This window comes from Loxodonta africana, chromosome 8, assembly GCF_030014295.1.
Source record: "Loxodonta africana isolate mLoxAfr1 chromosome 8, mLoxAfr1.hap2, whole genome shotgun sequence".
NCBI lineage: Eukaryota > Metazoa > Chordata > Mammalia > Proboscidea > Elephantidae > Loxodonta > Loxodonta africana.
Genome location: NC_087349.1, coordinates 115,450,460 through 115,476,773, shown reverse-complemented (window position 1 = coordinate 115,476,773; position 26,314 = coordinate 115,450,460). Strand labels below are relative to the sequence as shown.

The 26,314-nt window shown below is 37.8% G+C and overlaps 1 protein-coding gene across 1 annotated transcript in view; it reads left to right on the top strand.

Moving 5' to 3' along the window:
- ABCA13 (ATP binding cassette subfamily A member 13) overlaps positions 1-26,314 on the top strand; it is a 572,876-nt gene that overhangs the window by 96,959 nt on the left and 449,603 nt on the right. Inside the window, 6 exon segments of the mRNA XM_064290236.1 lie at positions 1,510-1,637; positions 2,476-2,576; positions 2,820-2,996; positions 5,365-5,570; positions 6,195-6,334; positions 25,468-25,582. Of these exon segments, the coding sequence (XP_064146306.1) occupies positions 1,510-1,637; positions 2,476-2,576; positions 2,820-2,996; positions 5,365-5,570; positions 6,195-6,334; positions 25,468-25,582 (867 nt within the window).

Sequence of the window (26,314 nt, the reverse complement as noted above, 5' to 3'; positions counted from 1 at the left end):
TTATTTGTGTGTGTGTGAGGTTTCCTTGTTCTCCATGCCATCTACTTTGTCAGCAAAGGTAAGGCTCACAGCTGTCTCCCCTGTTTTGTCTTGAGTGCTTCCTTCTCCACCTTCGCGTTTTTCATTGTTGCTGTTTCTGTTACCTGCCGCCATTTCTATTACATCTTTTCCAAGCTTGTATTCTTGTGTCTCCTCTTCATCTTAAACCTTCCATTAAATCCATCAGGCATCTGCCTTAAGCCTTCTTCTCATCTTTATAAGGCTCATAGTCACCCTCAGCAGGAGACTGTAAATCTTTTAACATCAGCTCTGGTCCAGGAAATCACAGCTCCTTTTTTTCCTACCCTATCTCAACAGCTAATTGTTCACTTATTTTTCAAGTGGTCAGACCCATAAGCACACCAGCTACAGAACAGCAGCAGCTATTGATCCAGCCTGCCTTTAACCCAGGACTATTGAGATGCTGTAAAGAGACCTATCAAGGTGGCAGAAAGGTCTCAGTGGAACCAGGAGCTCAAATTCTGTGACATGACTCCTTCAGTCAGGCATTTTGGTTGGGCCCCTGTAGCAACAACTTTCTGTTTTTCTTTACCTTTAACTTCTTTTTCCTGGGTTGAAGATTCTATGCACTTGCCACAAAGACTTAGAGATTCCAGACTTCTTACTCTGGAGCAATTCTGCCGACAGTGTGCGCTGCATCTTTATCTTCAAGACTCCAACATTTAATTCTCAGTTCAGTACCTTCTCTTTCCCAGAGTCATTACATTCTCAGATAATCTCCTGGTTGTTTCCTCACCCTGTCCAGGAACACATCATCTTCCTGAATAGGCTGGAGCCTAGAGAAGGAGTCCCTCAAGCCCTTCGCCTCTTTCTCCCCAACAGACATTCAGGCAGGGAGGTAGATACGGCTCCCACAATGGCAGTCCTTGAGATAGATTCCTGGTGACCTTTCTGACTGGCTTTCAAGGTGAAAAACTTGAAAATATAGTCTTGGAAAATGGCACTAGGTTGGAAGCTCCTTCTGCATGTGAAAGACGTGTGGATTGCCTGGCTATTTGGCCTTTGAGAATCTTATAGAAGTTGCTAATTCGCCCTCCTCAGTTTGCACTGCACTCTGCCACACAGTGGCTCACATTCGGAAACTTTACTCAAATTATTTTTCTGTGCCTGATAACTGGAGGCTGCAAGGCATATGTTTTTAAATCTAACCTTGAACTTTCTCCTAACACTCACTTCTTTTACACACTACTAAGAATATACTTCCCTGTTTTGGGGTAAAGGAGAAAGTTTAATCCATACTCAGGACCTAAAAATACCCCAAAATCAGCCAATTCAAACAGTGCAATTTGTCTAGTACCTGATTATAAGCATGCGATGAAGCGGAACTGTCAGCCTCTGAGCACACTTCCAAAAGCAATGAGATCTCTTCTTAGGAGCAGAATTTCCATTTCCCCGGGTGGCACGTTGGACTGCTCTCCCCCTCGGTTTGTTTGTCTGTCTTTGCCCCAGATTCCCGCATTTGCTGAGACTGCAGAGCTTGCTGCAAATGTTGCCCCGGTGGCCCACTCTGCAGTGGTTGCTCCAGCTGGACAGCGCCCTCCGGAAAGCCATCACCCAGAATTTACGTTTCGTCCAAGGTAACCTGGCTCTAGCGTTATTTGTCACTGACTCACTGAGAGCAAGCAAGAAATTTATGGGGAAACTGACCTGAAGCCGCCTGATAGCTTTGTGAAGTTTGGAGATAAATTATGCTGGTAATATATATATATATATATATATATATATATATGTATGCTCTAATCTGAGACTTTCTGGGATATTTCAGATATGCCACAGCAAGGGTCAATAAAGAATGCTGCCACAGTGAAGGATGTGTTCTTCTGTGCTATGTGACCCTTTAGTATGGGAATAGCAGGGGACTTCCAAGGACTGGGGTCTCAGTTGTACATTCATACCATCATCCATGGTTCTCAGGCTGGGAAGGGACCAGCAAGCATTGCTTGGAATCATCCTGATTCTAGTTTCCCCCTCTTTGCTCCTTGGCATCTGGAGGGAAGGGTGCTTTTCTCCTTGGTTTGCAGAATGCTCTTCTTTAAGCTTCCATTGACTGTTGTGTTTTTCTTTCTGTCCTCCTCCAAAGTGGTCACTAGCAAGTTTGTACTTTAGCCCAAGTGAACAGGTGCTTTCCATCTTCTCCAAATAAAAAGAGAATAAATGAGAGGGATGCTGGTTTTGAACTAAACCTCTCCAGCAACTAAGACTCCATACTCAGGAGTCTTTGGAAAGGATAAAATGGTATTAAAATGTCTTTTTGAGTTTTCCTCTCTAAGAAAGATAATAAGCTATATGAAAACAGTTCAAGTGTGCTACAATACATTTTTAGAATTCAGTTGATCGATTCGCAGCCAGGTGTGGCAGTCAAGCTTGGAACACCTTACATTAGGCGAATAGCACATCTATTTGTCAATCTTACAGAAGTCCTCATTCACCTGGAGATGCCAGCTAACTCTTCTAAACTGGATAAATCTGACCAATTGAAACTGGAAATGGACATGGTCTTTTGGAAGTTAAAGCAGGTAAACGACAGCCAAAGATCATAAATAAACAATTTTTATAAAATGTTGAAGAAACTCATGCAATATTCAGTTTTGCTCCTGTTGTGAATTGTGCTAACAAAATAAAGGGAACGATAGGCAAGGTTTTGAAGAAATTCGTGTTTTGTTTTTAAATTTTTACTGTTGTTTATCTCTATATTCCTTGGGTAGCATATCTAAATCTCTCTCAATGTTACCTCCTTCCTGCCCACATTAACCCTTTAGATTTTGAAGAATAATGCAACTAATATGTGCCTAAATGGACACTTGTCTGAGCAGGAAGCCCTTCTTCGTCCTCAGAATGCCAGAGTTTGGGAGAGCCTAGTGGGACTGCTGTGCCAACAGAACTCCTCCAATGTGACCAATATTTTAAACAAGCTAATTAGTTCGGTAGAGGATGCTGTAAGTATTACTCCACTTAATCTCTTCCAAGAGTACCAATGGGCTCATTTTTAAGGTTAATATGCCAATATTTAACCTTGAATTTTGATAAGGGAAGTATTGACATCAGTCATACACTTAAAAATGGTGGATGGAATCCTGTCTGCCCTTCAGTCCCATCCCTTTTGTTTAGCTGCTATGGAAGGTTGTGTGCCTTCCAACCTACCCACATCTGCGTTGACATAAAACCGATGTCCCTAAAAGCACCTCAAACTTAAGAAGCATGGGAGGTCACTATGCTTCCCTGTCCTGCTCCATGTCTAATGTGTGCACTAGAAAAAGTGGAGGAATATCTTTGAAGATCAATCAACTTGTAGCAAAACTATGGCTTTTGGTGGTAATAGACCTAAAAGCCATGTTCCTCGAGTGTCGTTGCTCAGAACACATGGCCACCCTTGCTGAGCACTCAGGTAGCCCTGCGGGATGTTGAGCAATTTGTTAGTAAGCATTATTATGTCAAGTTGAGCCCATCTTTTCTTACTGAGCACTAAAAACAGCAACATACACTTTTTTTGTAATTCATTATTTCTTTCAGAATTATCTCTTTCATTTTTGTCTTTTTCCTTATAAATCATGTTACTCCAGAAAAAGAATATACATGAAATAAAACCAAAACCAGTGATGTAATAAAACCAGTGACATAAAAACTCTGCCATGGCAAAAAGGAAAAAAAATCAAGGCAGTAATGCATACATAATTTAATACAGTCAACCATTTCTTAGCACCTACTTTGTGTTGGGTACGTGGTGTGATAAAAGGGATATCAACAGAAGGAGGACACTGTTCTGCCAGAGAATGGCAGATACCCACGAGTGCATGGGGGCTTAGCATCTGGAAATGAGTTGATGAGACTTAAAAGAGCTGTAAGATTTGGATCCACCACCTGTCTCTCAGTTTCTCATATGGTGGTAGCTTGAGTGTTGCTGTGATGCTGGAAGCTATGCAACCAGTATTTCAAATACCAGCAGGGTCACCCAGGGTGGGCAGGTTTCAGTGAAGCTTTCAGACTAAGACAGACTAGGAAGAAAACCTAATGATCTGCTTCTGAAAATTTGCCAGTGAAAACCCTATGGATCACAACAGAACTTTTCCTCCTGGCTTGCTTTGAACACAGCATCAGGAGGGATCAAATGCTGGAGACGGACATCATGTTTGGTGAAGTAGAGAACCAATGAGGGTGAGGGAGACCTTCAGTGAGATGAATTGGCACAGTAGCCACAATGGTGGTCTTGAACATGCTGGCAATCATGAGGATAGCCCAGGACCATGCAATGTTTTGTTCTGTTGTGCTTGATGTCACCATGAGTTGGAGCTGACTTAATGGCAGCTAGCTATCTCTATTACTAGCTTAAGATTTGGAGGGAAGGGCAACTTGGAGAAGAACTCTAGGCAGAGGAAAAAGTGTATGTGACCACGGGCAAGCAGCCTTGAAAAACTAGTACCTGTTTGCATATTTGCTTTTCTGCTATTGAGCTATAAACTCTTTTCTGGTAGAGAGGCCGTTGCAAATGTCTTTGTATCTATGAACCTAACACGTTGTGCCCAGACAGAGAAGGAACTCAGCAGTATCTGTCTCTGGTGATGAGAATATTTACAGACTTCACATAAATGAGATAAACTCACTGATGCTGTTTAGGTTATTTATCACTGCCTAACAGACCCCACCAAACCTCAGTGGCTTAAACAAAATCATTTTATTCTCTCTCATGACTCTGTGGGTTGACTGGGCTCCACTGGACCACTCTTCTGGTGGTCTGACCTGGCATCTCTAGTGTAGTTCTAATCAGATGGAAGGTGTGCTGGAGTCTCTGGATGCTCATCTGAGGCACTGGGATGACTGGGCCGCTTTCTTTCCATCTAGTCCTCTCTAGCAGAGTAGCTAGACTTCTTCCATGGAAGTTCGGGAATCCCAAAAACAAGCAAAAGGAAGAAAGTGGGAGCTGCTAGCCCTCAGAAAACTAGGACTGTGACTAGCACATGTCACTGCTGATGCATTTCATGGATTAATGTGAGTCATAGTCCAGCCTAGACTAATTGTGGGAGGGGATTACCAAGAGTGTGAATGTAATTCATTGTGGGCCATTTGGGGAGACTAGCTAACTCAGATGGGTATGACATTTGGGTCCCATTCTACTTTATTATTGGATAATGTCTTAGGGAATAAAAATTTGAGACTAGAACTGTGACTTAGATGATTACAATCGCACAGGGCATGGCCTTTGCTGTGTAGTTTAAGTGAAATTCTCTTAAGTGAGGTAGATGAAGACTCTAGCCATCACAATTTAATTTTTTTTATTTGTTACAAGCCTTGCTCTCTTTTACTGTTAAGGATCGTATTTTACAAGAGGTCATTATTGGACACACAGACATGCCAGTTTCAATGACTGAAGACTTTCTGGGCTGGCCAGAAGTCCAGGCGCAGTTCTCAGGAGTGAGCCTTTCCTGTACTCGGGTCTTTCAGCCACTGGGAGCTGATGCCTTGCCTGGGAGTGAGGTCTATTCTGCTGATTGTAAGGACCAGCTTATTTCCACAGTGTGAGTATGTGCTTGATGAAAAAACTTACAAACAGGTGGAAATCAGAATGATTTCAGCTACCCTTCTACTGAAATGATAGATCAAAGAAGTATATTCTATTTCTAATGAATAGAGGATTGTTTAATTTTTTTTTCTTTTTAAAACGATTAACCTCTTTGGTACTATTGCAAAACATCTACAAACTTTTAAACATTAAACAGTTTTTTAAAAAGCTTAACCATTGGCTTAATTTTCACAAGAAATGTAGGATTTCTGTTTTTGTCTAAGGCGAGAACATGACTGAAGTTCTTATTCACTACACACTGGTGTTAACTACCAATGGGAGGCTTTTCAGAAAATTTGGCTTGCTTCTATTTCATGGTGCTGTGAATTGTATGTGTGATCAATTTCCATTTTCCTTGACTTATATTTTATGTATTCTCATAAATAGTTTTACTTCATTTTTCATATCAGGTTGGGGTATTCATAAACAAATGAATATTAAGAAAACACTTTCAAAGATTCTAAATTCCTGCATAACTGGACTCCCCAGCATTTTCATATATTTGTATTTTGATGAATGGTCTGTCATCTGGAAAACCATTATTCAATTGTAGTTTCCTGTGGATTCTTTTTGACTGTAGGCTATTTTGTACACTTGAAAAAATACAGTTGTCTCTGGAACAAACAGACTACTGGAAAGCCTTCATAGGATTTATCAGGAAGACTTGTGAAGTGGCTAGAAACGTGAATATGCAAGAAAGTTTCCACAGCAGCCGGTTCGGTAAGTCAGTAGTCTTAACTATAGGCATGTGGGTGTTTCTCTCTCTTCATAAGAGACCAGCCTATTTAATAAAGAGTAGTTTAAAATGGGGAGCTCTCACAGTACAATTGGCCATTGTGACTACTGCACCCAATTTACTCCCAGCAATTATAAGACCAAAAGTCCTGCTTTGATAAGGCCAGGTTGTCCCAGCACAGTTTCTAACAATGAATGACCTCTTTCACTATCAAATTTGTCCTGGTTTGGGTGATAAATAATTGTATGGGTAGTCAAATCATGATCCTAGCTACAAGAGTCCAGATTTACTGCATGTGGGGCCCTGTCACTTCACTTAGCTCCACTCTGTACACTGGGAAGACGTTCCATGTAGTGTATGCTCCCCCCTGGCCTTGCCAGCCTCCAAAAACCAAAAATTTCACGAAATGGGAATTTTATAAATCTGCAACTGTATGATTCACAGGAGTTACCCTGTTCCCCTAAGGACCATTTTTTGAGACGATGATGGCAGAGTGGTACTTGCGTTTCTGACTCTCTGTCCTCTTCCTAGCCCAGAGCTGGTGTGTCTTTCCATCTCTCCTCGGGGATCAGGCTCAGCCCTCATATATCCTGGCATCACTCCCTTGTAGTGGACTTATCAACTTCTCCTTAGAACACCTGTATCTTGGATTGAGAAAGAAAGCTTCTCATTCCTTTTTGTGGTAATGCCCACCTGGCCTTCTTTCTTTCTTTTTCTTCCTAACAGAGATAACGATAACAACAAAATGTCAAACTGCTGCTTTTAGAGGCTGCCAGAAAATTCCCCTTTCTGTGACTCTCAGTATCAAAACTGCCTTTCACAAGACAGGCTTAGTGAGTTTGCCACAGGTTACCTTATGAAGCTTGACACTTGTGTACAGCAGTGCTGTGGGTCCCTGTAGCTTCTCCAAAGAATCAGCTGTGGGGTGTTCAGCCCTGCACTTTCTTTTCTTCTCTTTTTCTTCTTTTTATCCCTTATCCGTGCCCACTTCTGTTTCCAGAAACATAGACTACAAAGAGTGACACTGAATATTAGTGACAGGCCTGGGGTTTGGCGTCTCAATAATATTGGTAACAAATGTTTGTTGTGTTTTATATGAATCATCTAATTCAATCCTCATGTCAGCAAGTGAGTTAGGTAACATTACTACCTCGTTTTCTGCGATCGAACCTCATATAACTACTGAGCGTTAAAGTCAAGAATAGAAATCCAGAATGTCTCTCTCTAATGGCTACATGCTTGCTTCCCTTGGGACCCGTCCTTGCTAGAGATTTAGCTCAGCTCAAAAACTTGCTCCATTTTTTATCACTCGTATTGTCAAAGGACTGAGTTTTGTTGATTCAAATTTACATCTGCTTCCTATTTTCCTATTTCACTAATTTTCCTTTTATTTTCATGATTCCCTTCCTTCTACTAACTAGTTTTGATTGTTGTTCTTTTTCTAGCTTGATTTTCAGATATTTTTCTTTTATGTTTTAAGGCTATAAAATTTCCTTTAAGCCAGCTGTAGCTACAGTCCACACATTTTGATATGTCATCTTTTTATTATTAATCAGCTCAACAATTTTTCTAATTTTCATTGTGATTTCTTCTTTGAACATGGTTATTTAAAAGAATATTGCTTAATTTTCGAACATTTGGAGAAGTCTATAATTATTATTATTTTTTGTAAATTGATTTCCAGCTTAATTCCACTATAGTGAGAGATTGTACTCTGAATATTTCAATCCTTTGAATTTGTTAGGGTATACTTTATGTCCCAGCACATGGTTAATTGTGGTAGATGTATGTGGTCTTTGAAATAGTGTGAATTCTGGTATTGTTGGCTGCAGTGTTCTATGTATACACATACATGTATTCCCCCATTGCCGTTGAGTCTATTCTGACTCACAGTGACCCTATAGGAGAGAGTAGAAGTGCCCCATAGGGTTTCCAAGGAGCACCTGGTGGATTTGAACTGCCGACCTCTAGGTTAGCAGATGAATTCTTAACCACTGCACCACCAGGGTTTCCCATACATATGTATGTGTGTGTGTGTATATATACATACACATAAAATTACGTCAAGTATGTTGTATTGTTCAAATCATCCGAAGATTACAAGTTTCTTATCTGTTTGTTAACTGACATACGTGAGTTAAAATTTTCCACTATGGTGGTAGGTTTGTCTATTTTTCCTTTAATTTTTCAATTTTTTTCTCTATATAATTTGAGATTATATCATTAGTAGCTTATGAATTTTTGAAATGATAGTCTTTATCTGTAGCATAATTTTTGCTTTAAGAACCTACATTGCCTGGTATTAGTATCATTACACTAGCATTATTTTGGTTAGTGTTTACAGGGAATATGTTCCCCTATCATTTTATTATCTACCTTTTAGTATCCTTATATTTAAGATGCTTTTCTTTTAAGCTTCCAATGATGGTTGTTGCTTTTATTTATTCAGTTTGGCAATCTTGTTTTCAATTGGATTGTTTAGTCCATTTATATTTAATGTACTTGCTGCTATATTTGACTTAGATATATCACTTGTTTTCTATTCCACTTTTGATCCACTTGTTCTGTGTTCCTTTTTCTCTTCTTTTTTTCCCCATACATTGGGTCACAAGGGTTTTTTTTTAATTTCACTTATTCCTTCTAAAAATTTATTTGTTTTGCATTTTTAAACTATCAGTGATATTCCTAGACAATACAACATACATACTTGACATAATAATGCCCAGAAAATTAACAATTAGTAATTTTACCGCTTTTAGAGAATGTAAGGGCCTTATTATATTAACTCCATGTACCTGTTTATTCCTTAAGTGCTATTTTGTTGTTTATATTTTTATTCTTTTTCCATATCTTAAATCTCAAAAGATATTATTATCAGTATTTTATAGAGTAATATTTGTCCACTTATTTACCTTCTTTTATTGTTCTTCAATACTTTCTGGAGCTCTAAATGTCCATCTAGAATATTTTTTTCATACTGAACAACTTTCTCTACTCTTTCATTTAGCTTGAATCAGCTACTCACAAATTCTCTTGGTATTTGTTTTCATTTTTTAGTTCTCAGAGGTTACCAATATCTTTTAACAGTTTTATCAAGCTGTAATTTATATACCTTACAACTCATTCATTTTAAGTGTACAATTCAATGATTTTTATTAAGTGTCCGAAGTTGTGCAACCATTACCACAATCTGGTTTTTAAAAAATTTTCATCATTCCAAAAGATTCCTTGTCCATTTGTAGTCATTCCCCCATTCCCACATTCAGCTCTAGGTAACTACTGATCTACTTTCTGTCTCTGTAGATTTACCTTTTCTGGATATCTCACATAAATAGAATAACATAATATGTGGTCACACGTGTCTGGACTCTTTCAATTAAGGGAAGGTTAACACAAGGTGAGATGAATAACAACTGAAGTAACTTAGTAAACTATGGCTTTTTTTGGGCTTGTGTGACCTGTATTGTACACACTTGTAACTCCAATTTGCTTCATCCTTGCTGTTCAAGGAGCCCTGATGGTGCAGTGTTTAAGAGCTATGGCTGCTAACCAAAAGGTTGACAGTTCGAATCCACGAGCCACTCCTACAGGGTCACTATGAGTCAGAATCGACTTGACAGCTTTTTGATGCTTTTTTTTGTTTGTTTTTGTTTTTGGTTTTTGCTATTTGGAGTGTGATCTTTGGGCCAGCAGCAGCAGCAGCAGAGTAAGCATTATCTGGGAGCTTGTTAGATATACAGGATCTTGTTCCCATCTCAGATCTACTGAATCAGAATCTGCATTTTAAAAAGATCCTCAGATGATTTGCAGGCACATGAAAGCTTGAGAAACACTGGCTTACACAAATATCAATGGAATAACCCTGTTGTTGCATATTCAGCTTTAGGTTATCCATTCCTTCCCCCCCTCGCCCATTAAAAAAACAAAACAAAAATAATTGAACATGGCAAGAATGTGGTATAACATACTAGAAAACCCAAAAACAAACAAACAACAACAACAACAAAAAACCCATTGCCCTCAGTTGATTCTGATTCATAGTGACCCTATAGGACAGAGTAGAACTGCCCCATAGGGTTTCCAAGGAGCACCTGGTAGAATCAACTGCTGACATTTTGGTTAGCAGCTGTAGCTCTTAACTACTATGCCACCAGGGTTTCCATGGTATAACACAGTCACTAATTAAATTTTATAATAGAGGGATTTCCTATAATTATTTAAATTTACGGAGTACAAGCCATTAGAGAAATGCAAATCAAAACCATAATGAGATGCCATCTCACCCCAGCATTACTTGCATGAATTAAAAAAAAAGAAAAAACGTTGGAGAGGCTAAGGGGCAATTGGAACTCTTATGCACAGCTGGCAGGAATGCAAAATGATACAACCATTTGGAAAATGATATAGTACTTTTTTAGAAAGCTGGAAATAGAAATACCATATGATCCAGCAATCCCACTCTTGGGAATATACCGAAAAAAAAAAAAAAAACCCATTGCCATCGACTTGATTACGACTCAAGAGTGACCCTATAGGACAGAATGGAACTGCCTCATAGAGTTTCCAAGGAGCGCCTGGTGGATTTGAACTGCTGATCTTTTGGTTAGCAGCTGTAGCACGTAACCACTACACCACCAGGCCTTCCTCCTAGGAATATATCCTAGAGAAATGAGTCATCATGTGAATGGACACATGCACACCCGTGTTCATTGCACCATTGTTTAGAACAGCAAAAAGATGGAAACAACCTAGATGCCCATCAACAGATAAATGGGTAAACAAACTATGGTACATATGCACAATGGAGTACTACACAGTAATAAAGAGCAGTGATGAATCTGTCAAGCATCTCACAATGTGAATGAATCTGGAGGACATTATGCTTAGTTAAATACTTCAATCACAAAAGGACAAATATTGTATGAGTCCAGTACTATAAAACTCATGAAAAAGTTTACACACAAAAAGAAACAATCTTTGATGTTTACGGGGCGGGGGGTGTTGGGGATGAAAAAACTAAATAGACCAAAGATAAGTGGTAACTTTGGTGAAGGGTAAGACAGTACAAAATAGCAGGGAAGTCAGCACAACTTGTCCATATAAGCTCCACAGACGCATCCAAACTCCTTGAGGGACTGAATTACTGGGCCTAGGGCTGTGGAGACCATGGTCTTGGGGAACATCTAACTCAATTTGGCATAACGTATTTATAAAGAAAATGTTCTATTCTACCTTCGTGAGTAGAGTCTGGATTCTTAAAAGCTTGTAAGCATAGAGGTGGAGCCAAGTTGGCGGAATAGACAGATGCTTCTGGTGAGCCCTCTTTACAGCAAAGACCTGAAAAAACAAGTGAAATGAGAATATTTATGACAAACTAGAAGCCCTGAGCATCAAAGGCAAGCTTAGAAGACAAACTGAGGGGCACGGGGAGGAAGAGATGGTTCAGAAGCAGAGAGGAGTTACCGGACCTGAATCACAGGCAGCCCTCATGCATCATTCCTGGGAGTGGCAGAGGTGGGCTGGTACTAACATTTGGCTGCAGTTCCCTCAGGGAGAAGCAGCCAGCCACACAGCCTACTCACACCTCCGGAACCAGAGAAGAACGGTGCTGTCAGCAAAAGCTAAGTACTTGCGTATATTTTACCATGTCCCCCCAATCTGAAGCCGGCTTCAGCGGCTGAGTTCACTGGGCCTGAGATAGGCCCCGTCAAGTGCCTAGAGCCATCCTTCTGGCCTTGGAGAAGGAATAAATTCACAATGGGGGGAAAAGATAATTCGCCAGCTCCACTAACTGGGGATGCTCAGGACAGAAGCAGCTCCTGTCCAGGCATAAATGGTCCATGGACTTTGAGTACCTTTCCCCTCTGCATGTACCTTTGTTGGCAGACTCCAACTGTTTCACCTATGCAGTGGAGAGGTGAGTGTTTGATATTTGACATTGCTTGCCTATTAAACAGGGTCCTCACCTACACACATCAGGGGCCTAAAGACTGGTAGCTCCATTCAGGTCACACAGCCACCCATGACAGGGTTCCAGGGATAACTGGTACCTCCCAGTCCTTACAACCAAAAACGTTGAGTGCCCATGGTCCATCTGCAGAATGCACCCACCTGTATGCTCTAGGGAACAGAGACTCATTTTCCTCAGAGACACTTGGGGGTTGATTCTCAGCCCCCTGCCTTGTTCAGAGCTTGACCCCCTTCTGCAATCAGATACCAGTATATACTCCAATCCCCCATTCCCCTCTAAGACTGCAGGACAAAGCCTGTACCAAACACTTGATAATCAGCTACCTGAACACCTGAGCTGAATTCATACAAGAAAACTGAATGGACTCCTAGACTGATATACCTGATAACAGCTCTAGCCAGCTGGGGACAGGATGTCAGAGCTCCAAAGGTGAAAATAATCAAGCTAGCTCTCTCAAGCAACCCATAGGGTATACCAAAACAAAACAAAGCAAGCAGCTATGACACAGTAATCAAGCATAAACTAATACAATAACTTATAGATGGCTCGGAGACAACAGTCAATATCAAGTCAAATAAAGAAACAGGCCGTGATCACCTCAACAGACCCTCAAAACAAAGAATCCAGGGATCTTCAAGATGAAATTGCACTCCTAGAATTACCAGATGCAGAATACAAAAGTTTAATATACAGAACCCTTCAAGACATCAGGAAGGAAATTAGGCAATATGCAGAACAAGCCAAGGAACACACAGATAAAGCAACTGAAGAAATTAGAAAGATTATTCTGAAACATAATGAAAAGTTTAATAAGCTGGAAAAATCCATAGACAGACACCAGTGAGAAATTCAGAAGATTAATAAAATTACAGAATTAGACAACTCAATAGAAAGTCAGAGGAGCAGAATTGAGCAAGTAGAAGCTAGAATTTCTGAACTTGAAGATAAATCACTTGGCACTAATATATTTGAAGAAAAGACAGATAAAAGAATTAAAAAAAATGAAGAAACCTTAAGAATCACGTGAGACTCCATCAAGAGAAATAACCTAGGAGTGATTGGAGTACCAGAACAGGGAGGGATAATAGAAAATACAGAAAGAATTGTTGAAGATTTGTTGGCAGAAAACTTCCCTGATATTGTGAAAGATGAGAAGATATCTATCCAAGATATTCATCAAACTCCACATAAGGTAGATGTTAAAAGAAAGTCACCAAGACGTGTTATAATCAAACTTGCCAAAACCAAAGATAAAGAGAGAATTATAAGAGCAACGAGGGATAAACTAAAAGTCACCTACAAAGGAGAGCCAATAAGAATAAGCTCAGACTACTTGGCAGAAACCATGCAGGCAAGAAGGCAATGGGATGACATATTTAAAAAATTGAAGGAAAAAAATTGCCTGCCAAGAATAGTATATCCAGCAAAACTGTCTCTTAAATACGAAGGTGAAATTAAGACATTTCCAGATAAACACAAGTTTAGGGAATTTGTAAAAACCAAACCCAAACTACAAAAAATACTAAAGGGAGTTCTTTGGTTAGAAAATCAATAATATTAGGTATCAACCCAAGACTGGAACAGTGGGCAGAGCAACCAGAAGTCAACCCAGACAGGGAAATCCAAAAAAAAGAAGCAAGATAATTAAAAAAAAAAAACCCCAAACAGGGTAACAGCGATGTTATTATATGAAAAATGGCAACATTAAAATAATAAAGAGGGACTAAGAAATGTAATCATACACCTTCCATATGGAGAGGAAGATACTACAAGAAATACTAAAGGGAGTTCTTTGGTTAGAAAACCAGTAATATCAGGTTATCAACCCAAGGCTAGAACACTGGGCAGAGCAATCAGAAGTCAACCCAGACAGGGAAATAAAAAAATAAGTAAAAAAAGGCTCAAAACAGGGAAACAGCAATGTTATTATGTAAAAGAAAACAACATTAAAACAATAAAGAAGGACTAAGAAATGTAGTCATAGGTCTTCCATATGGATAGGAAGATAAGGTGATACAAAGAAATAAAAGTTAGGTTTAAACTTAAAAAATAGGGGTAAATAATAAGGTAAACACAAAGGAGACAAACTATCCTACACATCAAAATAAAATACAAGGAAAAAAGAGACTCAGCAGAAACAAAATCAACAACAATGAATATGAGGAAAGGACAATATATAAAGATAATCTACTCAGCACATAAAATTAAGTGGGAAAAAGAAACTGTCAACAACACACAAAAAAAGGCATCAAAATGATAGCACTAAATTCATACCTATCCATAATTACGCTGAATGTAAATGGACTAAATGCACCAATAAAGAGACAGAGAGTGGCAGAATGAATTAAAAAACAAGATCCTTCTATATGCTGCCTAAAAGAAACACATCTTAGACTTAGAGACACAAACAAACTAAAACTCAAAGGATGGAAAGAAGTATATCAAACAAACAACAATCAAAAAAAAGCAGGAGTGGCAATATTAATTTCTGACAAAATAGACTTTAAAGCTAAATCCATCATAAGGAATAAGGAAGGACACTATATAATGATTAAAGGGACAATATACCAAGAAGATATAACTATATTAAATATTTATGCACCCAATGACAGGGCTGCAAGATACATAAAACAAACTCTATCAAAATTGAAAAGTGAGATAGACAGCTCCACAATAATAGTAGGAGACTTCAACACACCACTTTCTGTGAAGGACAGGACATCCAGAAAGAAGCTCAATAAAGACACGGAAGATCTAAATGCCACAATAAACCAACTTGACCTCATAGACATATATAGATGATACCACCCAACAGCAACCAAGTAGACTTTCTTTTCTAGTGCACATGGAACATTCTCTAGAATAGACCACATATTAGGGCATAAAGCAAGCCTTAGCAGAATCCAAAACATTGAAATATTATAAAGCATCTTCTCTGACCATAAGGCCATAAATCAATAACAGAAGAAGCAGGGAAAAGAAATCAAACACTTGGAAACTGAACAATACCCTGCTCAAAAAAGACTGGATTATGGAAGACATTAAGGATGGAAAAAAGAAATTCATTGAATGCAATAAAAATGAAAACACTTCCTATCAGAACCTTTGGGACACAGTGAAAGTAGTGCTCAGAGGTCAATTTATATCAATAAATGCACACACACAAAAAGAAGAGAGGGCCAAAATCAAAGACTTATCCCTACAACTTGAACAAATAGAAAGAGAGCAGCAAAAGAAACCCTCAGGCACTAGAAGAAAACAAATAATAAAAATTAGAGCAGAAGTAAATGAAATAGAAAACAGAAAAACAATTGAAAGAATTAACAATATCAAAAGCTGGTTCTTGGAAAAAATCAACAAAATTGAGAAAACATTGGCCAAAGTGACAAAAGAAAAACAGGAGAGGAAGCAAATAACCCGAACAAGAAATGAGATGGGTGATATTACAACAGAGCCAACTGAAATTAAAAGAATCATATCAGATTCCTATGAAAAATTGTACTCTAACAAATTTGCAAACCTAGAAGAAATGGATGAATTCCTAGAAACACACCACATTCCTAAACTAACAGGACCAGAGGTAGAAGAACTAAATAGACCCACAACAAAAGAAGAGATTGAAAAGGTAATCGAAAAACTCCCAACAAAAAAAAAAGCCCTGGCCCGGATGGCTTCACTGCAGAGTTCTACCAAACATTCAGAGAAGAGTTAACACCACTACTACTGAAGGTATTTCAGAGCACAGAAAAGGACGGAATAGTCCAAAACTCTTTCTATGATGCCACCACATCCCTGATACCAAAACCAGGTAAAGACACCACAGAAAAAGAAAATTACAGACCTATTTTCCTCATGAACTAGATGCAAAAATCCTCAAAAAATTTTTTGCCAGTAGAATTCAACAACATATATATAAAAAAAAAATCACCATGACCAAGCGGGATTCATACCAGGTATGCAGGGATGGTTGAACATTATAAAAACGGTTCATGTAATCCATCATATAAATAAAACAAAAGACAAGAATCAGAAGATTTTATCAATTGATACAGAAAAGGCATCTGACAAAATCCAACACCCATTCATGATAAAAACTCTCAGAAAAATAGGAATAGAAGGAAAATTCCTCAACATAATAACGGACATTTATACAAAGCCAGTAGCCAACATCATCCTAAATGGAGGGAGCCTGAAAGCATTCCCCTTGAGATCGGGAACCAGACAAGGATGCCCTTTATCACCGCTCTTATTCAACATTGTGCTGGAGGTCCTAGCCAGAGCAATTAGGCTAGACAAAGAAATAAAGGGCATCCAGATTGGCAAGGAAGAAGTAAAAGTATCTCTATTTGCAGATGACTTGGTCTTATACATAGAAAACCCTAAAGAATCCTCCAGAAAACTACTGAATCTAATAGAAGAGTTCAGCAGAGTATCGGGATAGAAGAAAAACATACAAAAATCACTTGGATTCCTCTACACCAACAAAAAGAACATCGAAGAAAAAATTGCTGAATCAATACCATTTACAGTAGCCCCCAAGAAGATAAAATACTTAGGAATAAATCTTACCAGAGATGTAAAAGACTTATACAAAGAAAACTACAAAATACTTCTGCAAGAAACCAAAAGAGACCTACATAAGTGGAGCAACATACTCTGCTCATTGATAGGAAGACTTAACATTATAAAAATGTCTATTGTACCAAAAGCGAGCTATAGATTTAATGCAATTCCGATCCAAATTCCAATGACGTTCTTTAATGAGATGGAGAAACAAATCACTAACTTCATATGGAAGGGAAAGAGGCCCCGGATAAGTAAAGCATTACTGAAAAAGAAGAACAAAGTGGGAGGCCTCACTCTACCTGATTTTAGAACATATTATACAGCCAAAGTAGTCAAAACAGCCTGGTACTGGTACAACAACAGGCACACAGACCAATGGAACAGAATTGTGAATCCAGACATAAATCCATCCACGTATGAACAGCTGATATTTGACAAAGGCCCAAAGTCAGTTAAATGGCAAAAAGACAGTCTTTTTAACAAGTAGTGCAGGCCTAACTGGATATTCATCTGCAAAAAAATGAAACAAGACCCGTACCTCACACCATTCACAAAAACACACTCAAAATGGATCAAAGGCCAAAATATAAAATCTAAAATAATAAAGATCATGGAAGAAAAAATAGGAACAATGCTATAAGCCCTAACACATGGCATAAGCAGTATGCAAACATTACTAACAATGCACAAATGCCAGAAGAGAAACTAGATAACTGGGAGCTCCTAAAAATGAAACACCTATGCTCATCTAAAGACTCCACCAAAAGAGTAAAAGGATTACCTACATACTGGCAAAAGGTTTTTAGCTATGACATTTCCTATCAGTGCCCCATCTCTAAAATCTACATGATACTGCAAAAACTGACCTACTAAAAGACAACCCAATTAAAAATGGGCAAAAGATTTGAACAGACAATTCACTAAACAAGGCGTTCAGGTAGCTAACAGATACATGAGCGAAATGCTCACGATCGTTAGCCATTAGAGAAATGCAGATCAAAACTACGAGATTCCATCTCACTCCAACAAGGCTGGCATTAGTCCAAAAAACACAAAACAATAAATGTTAGAGAGGTTGTGGAGAGACTGGAACACTTATATACTGCTGGTGGGAATGTGCAATGGTACGACCACTTTGGAAATCGATTTGTTACTTCCTTAAAAAGCTAGAAATAGAACTACCATATGATCCAGCAATCCCACTCCTTGGAAAATATCCTAGAGAAATAAGAGCCTTTACACAAACAGGTATATGCACACCCATGGTCACTGCAGCACTGTTTACAATAGCAAAAACATGGAAGCAACCAAGGTGCCCATCAACGGTTGAATGGATAAAGAAATTACGGTATATTCACACAAAGGAATACTATGCATCGATAAAGAAAAGTGAGGAATCTCTGACACATTTCATAACGTGGAAGAACCTGGAAGGCATTATGCTGAGTGAAATTAGTCAGTTGCAAAAGGGCAAATATTGTATAAGACCACTATTATAAGAAATAGAGAAATAGTTTAAACAGAGAAGAAAATATTCTTTGATGGTTAGGAGAGGGGGGAGGAGGGGAGAGTGGAAGAGGGATATTCACTAATTAGCAGATAAGAACTACTTCAGGTGACAGGAAAGACAGCACACAATACAGGGGAGGTCAGCACAACTGGACTAAACCAAAAGGAAAGAAGTTTCCTGAATAAGCTGAATGCTTTGAAGGCCAGCATAGCAAAGGCAGGGGTTTGGGGACCATGGTTTCAGGGGACATCTAAGTCAATTGGCATAATAAAATCTATTAAGAAAACATTCTGCATCCCACTTTGGAGAGTGGCGTCTGGGGTCTTAAATGGTAGCAAGCAGCCATCTAAGATGCATCAAATTAGTCTCAATCCACCTGGATCAAAGAAGAATGAAGAACACCAAGGACATGAGGTAATTATGAGCCCAAGAGATAGAAAGGGCCACATAAACCAGAGACTATATCAGCCTGAGACCAGAAGACTAGATGCTGCCTGGGTACAATGGATGACTGCCCTGAGAGGGAACACTATAGAGAACCCCTGAGGGAGCAGGAAAGCCGTGGGGTGCAGACCCCAAATTCTCATAAAAAGACCAGACTTAATGGTCAGACTGAGGCTAGAAGGACCCTGGTGGTCATGGCCCCCAGACCTCTTGTTGGTCCTAGACAGGAACCATTCCCAAAGCCAACTCTTCAGACAGGGATTGGACTGGACAATGGGTTGGAGAGGGATGCTGGTGAGGAGTGAGCTTCTTGGATCAGGTGGACATGAGAGTATGTTGGCATCTCCTGCCTGGAGGGGACAGGAGAGGGCAGAGGCAGTTGGAAGCTGGCAAAATGGACACGAAAAGAGAGAGTGGAGGAAGGGAGTGGGCTGTCTCATTAAGGGGAGAGAAATTGGGAGTATGTAGCAAGTTCTGTGTGAGAGACTGACTTGATTTATAAACTTTCTCTTAAAGCACAAATAAAATCTTAAAAAAAAAAAAAGGTTTTGAGTGGCCATCTAAGATACTCCACTGGTCTCAGCCCATTGGGAGCAAGGGAGAATGAGGAGAACTAAAGACACAAGAGAAAGTTCAGTCCAAAGGGCTAATGGAGCACAACTACCAGAGCCTCTACCAGACTGAGTCTAGTATAATCAGATGGTGCCTGGCTGCTACCACCAACTGCTCTGACAGGGATCACAATAGAGGGTTCTGGACAGAGCTGGAGAAAAATGTAGAACAAAATTCTAACTCAAAAAGTAAGATGAGACTTGCTGGCCTGACAAAGGCTGGAGAAACCTGGAGAGTATGGGCTCCTGACACCCTTTTAGCTCAGTATTGAAGTCACTCCTGAGGTTCACCCTTTAGCCAATGATTAGACGGGCCCATAAAACAAAATGAGACTAAAGGAGCACACCAGCCCAGGGGCAAGGACAAGAAGACGGGGGGACAGGAAAAGCTGGTAATAGAGAACTCGAGTTTGAGAAGGGAGATTATTGACATGTCTTGGGGTTGGTAACCAGTGTCACAAAACAATATGTGTACTGTTTAATGCGAAGGTAGTTTGTTCTGTAAACCTTCATCTACAGTAGAATTAAAAAAAAAAAATTATGGAGTGTAATTTTATCATAGGAACACAAACAAACAAAAAAACCAAACAATTGGCCACAGTGTTAACTCTGACTCTTGGTGACCCCCATGTGTTTCAGAGCAGAACTGTGCTCCAATGCTGATTTTTTAGAAGTAGACCACCAGCCCTTTCTTCGAGGCACCTCTGGGTGGACTCAAACCTCCAACCTTCTGGTTCCCAGAGAGTGCTTAGCCATTTGTGCTACCTAGGGACATTATAAAGATAAAATACAATTATTTAAATCTGTTGTATGCAGTTTTATCCCATAGACAAAACATTGACTCAATGTGGTATTTTGACATGAGGCAGATGGACTTGGGAACAAACATTGCTTCCGACACAGGTTTTATTGGGCAAGCAACTTGGCAAACTGAATTTCATCAGTTTTCTCCTTGGTAGAATAGAATTGATGTGCTAGGTCCTTATGTAGATTAAATAGGATCCCTGGTGGTGCAGTGATTAAAGCACTAGAATGCTAACAGAAAGGTAGGCAGTTCAAACCCACGAGCTGCTTCAAGCGAGAAAGGTGTGGCAGTTTGCTAGCCTTTTTTTGTGTGTGTGTGTGATGTTAATTGTACATACCTGTGCTAATTTTCAAGATTACTCTCGCCTTTTTATTCTCCAAAATTATTGTAAAATTATATGCGTATAAGCCAGTCTATTTCAGTGGAAACTCACTGAAGTATAATGGGTGCAAGTTTTTAAAATGAAATTTTGTTTATGAAATAGGTGCTAGAGAGGTTGAATAATTTATCTCAAATTAGAAGGATTTTTCTCTTCCTTTTCAACAGCTTTACTGAGATATATTTGACATACAATGAATTGCACATATTTAAAGTGTACAGTTTGATAAATCTTGCGTATGTGTATATCATCACACACAAAAAAAGCTCTGGTTTTGTTTCTCTAGGAGTGAGTAAAATGGTTAGGTGGTCTGATAAATATATTTAATTTTTAAGGAGCTGACAAATTGTTTTCAGAAGTGGTTGTAGCATTTCACATTCCCACCGAATACTATAAGAATCCCAATTGCTCCGCATCCTCAGTACCAATTGACACTGGCATGGTCAGCTTTTCAGTTTTAGCCATTTTAATGAGTGTGCAATGGTATTTCATTATGGATTTAATTCGCATTTCCCTAGTGATTAATAATGTTGAATATATTTTCATATGGGGGCCATCTGCATATCATTTTTTCTCTATTTACTGTTATTTTTCCTACTTATTAAATGGGATTCTTTGTTTTCTTATGGTTATATTTGAGAGATGCTTATTTATTCAGGGTATAAGTCTCTTATAAGGTTTAGGCTTTGCCAATAGTTCCTCTTAGTCTGTGGCTTGTCTTTTCATTCTCCTTAACAGTGTCAAAATTCTTTTAGATTTTAAAATTTTGATGAAATCATATTTTTAATTTTTTTAATGGATCATGGTTTTGGTATCTTAACTAAGAAATCTTCACCTAACTCACAGTCACAAATGTTTTCTCCTATGTTTTTTTCAAGAAGTTTAATAGATTTAGGTTTGAAATTTAGGTCTATGACCCATTTTTAGTTAATTTATATGTATGGTCTAAGTATATATTAAAGTTTACTTTTTTTCATACAAATATCCAATTGCTTCAAAAAATTTGTCGAGAAGACTATCTTTTATCAATTAAACTACTTTTGTATTTCTGTAAAAAAAATAGTTGTCCAAATATGTGTGGATCTTTTTCTGAGCTTTATTATGTTCCAGTGATCTCCTTGTCTATCTTTACACTAAAATTTGTGTAAATATATGGTCTTGATTACCACAGCTTTATAGTAAGTCTTGAAGTCACGTAGTGTTAGCCTTAAACTTTGTTCCTTTTTCAAAATTGTTTTAGCTATTTTAGGTCATTTGCATTCCCATATAAATTTTAGAATCTGTAAATTTCTCAAAAGTTAACTGAGATTTTAACCATGATTGCCTTGAATCTATAGATCAATTTGGGGAGAATTGACTTCTTTACCACATTGAGTCTTCCAACCCACAAACATGGTATATTTCTCCATTTACTTATGTCTTTTTAATTTCTCTTAGCAATTTATTGTAGTTTTCATTGTGAATGTCCTTCAGACATTTTGCCAGATTTATCTCGTAAGAATTCAATAGTTTTTATGCTATTTTGTAAATAGTATTGTTTTTAAAAATTTCAATCTTTGTTACTAGTATATAAACATACATTTGATTTTTGTATATTGATCTTGCATTCTGCAAAATTGGTAAACTCTTTTAGTTTTAGTGTTTTGCTTTTTTTTTGGTGAATTCCACTGGATTTCTAAATACAAGATCATGCCATCTTTTCAAATCTGTACGCCTTTTTCTATTTTGATTGCCTTGTTACAATGGCTATAACTTCTAGTAAAATTTTCAATAGAGTTGGTAAGAAAAGTCATCCTAGTCATATTTCTGATTCTAGCAGGGAAAGACTCAGTATTTCACCACTGAGCATGTTAATTATAGGTTTTTATTAGATGCCCTTAACTAGGTAGAGTGCGTTTCTTTCTATTACTAGTTTGTTGGCAGTTCTTATCAGGAATGAATGCCAGACTTTGTCAAATGCTATTTCTACATCTATTGAGCTGATTGCACAGACCACATTAATTGATTTGTCAATGTTAGGACAACATTGCTACCTGGAATAAACTCTACTTGGTCAATGTATTTTACCTCTTTATATGTTGCTGAATTCAATTGGCTAAAATTTTGCCTAACATTTTGCATCTATGCTATGAGGGATAATGGTCTGTAGTTTCCTTGTAATATCTTTGTGTTATTTTAGTATCTGGGTAATCTTGACTATAAAATGAACCGTCAAGTAGCCTTTCCTTTCAGTTTTCTGAAACAGTTTGTGTTAAATTGTATTATTTCTCCCTTGAATGTTTGGTAGAATTCACCAGTGAAGCCATCTGAGCCATTAGTTTTCTTCGTGGGAAGATTTATTAATTAAAATTCAGTTTCTTTATTAGATGTAGGACTATTCATGTTATCTATTTCATTTTGAGTGAGCTTTCATAGTTTGTGTCTTTTAAGGAATTTATCTATTTCATCACAAAATTTTTTTTTCATAGAATTTCTTTATCATCCTCTTCCTATCTATAGATGGCACTGCGCTGGGCTACTATCTATAGAATCTGTAGTAATATCACCCCCTCAGACTTGATATTGGTATTTTGTGTCTTCTGTCTTTTTATTGATTAGTCTGCCTAGACACTTATCAAATGTTATTGATCTTTTCAAAGAACCAGCCTTTGGTTTTATTAATTTTCTGTGTTGTTTTCTGATTTCTATTTCCTTAATTTTCACTCTGATCTTTATTATTTTCTTTCTTCTACTTACTTTTGGTTTAATTGATTCTTCATTTCTAGTTTGCTAACATGGAAGCTGAAGTCTTTGAGATCTTAATTGCTTTCTTATATGGGTATTTAGTACTATACATTTCTCCTCTAAGTAATTTTTTAGTGGTATCCCACTTACGTTGGCATGTTGTGCTTTCATTTTCATTCAGTTCAAAGTACTCTCTAATTTCCCTCCTGACTTCTTTGATCCATGAGTTATTTAGAAGTATGTAATTTAGTTTCCAAATAATTTGGGACTTTCCAGATATATGCCTGTTACTGATTTCTAACTTAATTCAATCTTTGTCATTAAACATACCACGTGTGGTTTTGATCTTTTTAAATTTCTTGAGACTTCTTTTATGGCCCAAAATATGATCTCTCTTGGTAAGTATTCCATGTCCACTTGGGAAAAATATATGTTGTGTTTTTGTTGGATGGAATGTTCTATAAACATTAATCAAATGAAGTTGTTTATGTTCAAATATTTTGTCATCTTATTCTTTCAAATATTAAGAAAAGGGTATTAAAATCTCCAAGTACAATTGTGGATTTGTCTATTTCTCTTTGTAGTTCTATCAGTTTTTGTTTCATGTATTTTAAAACTCTGTTACAAGGTGTATAAGCGTTTAGAATTGTTATGTCTTTTTCTTGATTAATCGATAACTTTATGTTATGAAATAAACTTCTTTGTCCCTGATAATATTCTTTGCTCTGAAATCTACTTTGTTTATTAGTAATATAGTCACTTCAGCTTCATTTTCAGTAGTGTTAAGATGTCTTTTTCCATCCTTTTACTTTTAACCTATTTATATCTTCACATTTTGAGTGCATTTATAGTATCATGAAGTTATGCTCTTTCTTTTTTTTCAAATTCATTTTGAAGCGTTCTACCTTCTTCTGGGGACATTTGGAGCCTTGGTGGTTAAGAGCTCGGCTGTTCAACAAAGGGTTGGCAGCTGTAATCTACAAGCCATTCCTTGGAAACCCTGTGGGGCAGTTCTACTCTGTCCTGTAGGGTCAGTATGAGTCTAAATTGATATTATGCTATTCCCATTTAATATGTTTTATGTTCTTTGCTAATTCTAACCTTTATGTCAGCTTTGGGTGAATTTTGATTGAATAAATTTTCTCCTAATTATGAGTCAAATTTTCGTACCTCTTTGCATGCATGGTAATTCTTGATTGAATGGCAGAAGTTATGAATTTTACCTTGTTTTGTTCTGGTTAGCTTTGCAGTCCTGTAAATATTCTTGGCTTTATTTTGGGATACAGTTAAATGATTTGAAAATAGTTTGATCCTTCATGTCTTCCTTTTAATATTTGTTAGGCAGGACTAGAGCTGTGCTCGTTTTACTTGTAAATATTCCCCTCTACTGCAGCAAGACTATTCTGCATACTCAATTCAATATCTAATGAATCATGAGAATTTCTAGTCTGGCTAATAGAAATAAATGTTGCTTCTGGCCCTGTGTGATTGTGGGACACTTATTCTTTTGGGAAGTTCTTTTCCCAGTCTTAGGTAGTTTCCTTGCAAGCATAGGTTGATCAGTTCTCAGGTGAATACACAAAAGAGGCACTCTGCACATCTCCGTGGTTCTCCCTTTGTGGAGCTCTCTCCTTTCTAGTGCTAGGTCTGAGACCTCAAGCTGCCTCGGTCTTTCCAGACTCTAAGCAGTGTCTCCTCAACTCAGGACATCTGTAGGTTCCTCCTTCCTGTGCTGTGACCTGGACACTCTCTTAAGGCAGTAAAAAAAAAAAAAAAAAAAAAAAGGCAGTAAGCTGGGATAATTGGAAGTCTTACCTTGTTTGTTTTGTCTCTCAGGGATCACCATCCTTCACTGCTTGATGTTCAATGTCTTGAAAATCATTATTTCATGTTTTTTGTCCATTTTTCAATTATTTCAAGTGAGAGGGTAAACCCAGTTCCTGTTACTTCACCTTGCCTGAAGCAGAAGTAAAATTAGAAGGATTTCAAATCTTCCTTTTTAAAAATTTCAACCATATTCACTGAACTATCATAGAATTTTTTGTGTTACTAGATTTGTCTGTTTATCCAACTTGCAATACATATATGAAATGCTTTCATTATTCAGCTTTCTCTGAGGAATCTCCTTGTTATGAAGAAAACATGGATTGGAAAATCATCAGTGATAATTATTTTTTATTTCTGAATAACTTACTCAAGTCACCAATAGCTTCAATATCTAGGTAAGTTTTCAGAATTCAAACTCCTAAAGTATCCTCTGAAGATAAGCAAAACCTAATTTTAGCATAGGCATGCTATAAACCTTAAGATATTGACTTAGATATTAACACAGTGTTTCATACTAAGTGCTCAATAAATATTTGTTTAATAGAATGTATGACACATAGGGAAACCCTGGTAGCGTAGTGGTTAAGTGCTACAGCCGCTAACCAAAAGGCTGGCAGTTCAAATCCACCAGGTGCTCTTTGGAAACTCTATGGGGCAGTTCTTTGCTGTTCTATAGGGTCACTATCAGTCAGAATCGATGGCAATGTTTTTTTTTAGTGACACATAGGCACATTTTCCTTGATTTGTAGTGGAAATACAGTTTATAGTAGTAAGACTTTACCTCCATCGGAAGATCTAGGGTCATGGCTTTGTGCCTCCCTTTTGATCAGGATTCTGCTATAGAATCTTGGATCAAAAATAGTTAATGCAATTTGTAATAAATATTCCGAAAATAAAATGGCCATTTCAAAAATAATCGTATCTATTTCTTAGGGTTTATACATAGGATCTAAGATTTAGATTCTGGTAGTTTTGGAGACTTTTGGGACAGAAGTGATCTTTGGAACAAAATATGCCAGATTATTTATTGCTCTGCTGTTTCGGCATATGTGTTGAAATGGATATTTTTCTGTATAATAATGGGTATTGTATATAGTTTAAAGGCACACTTTATTTTTGCAGGGTAT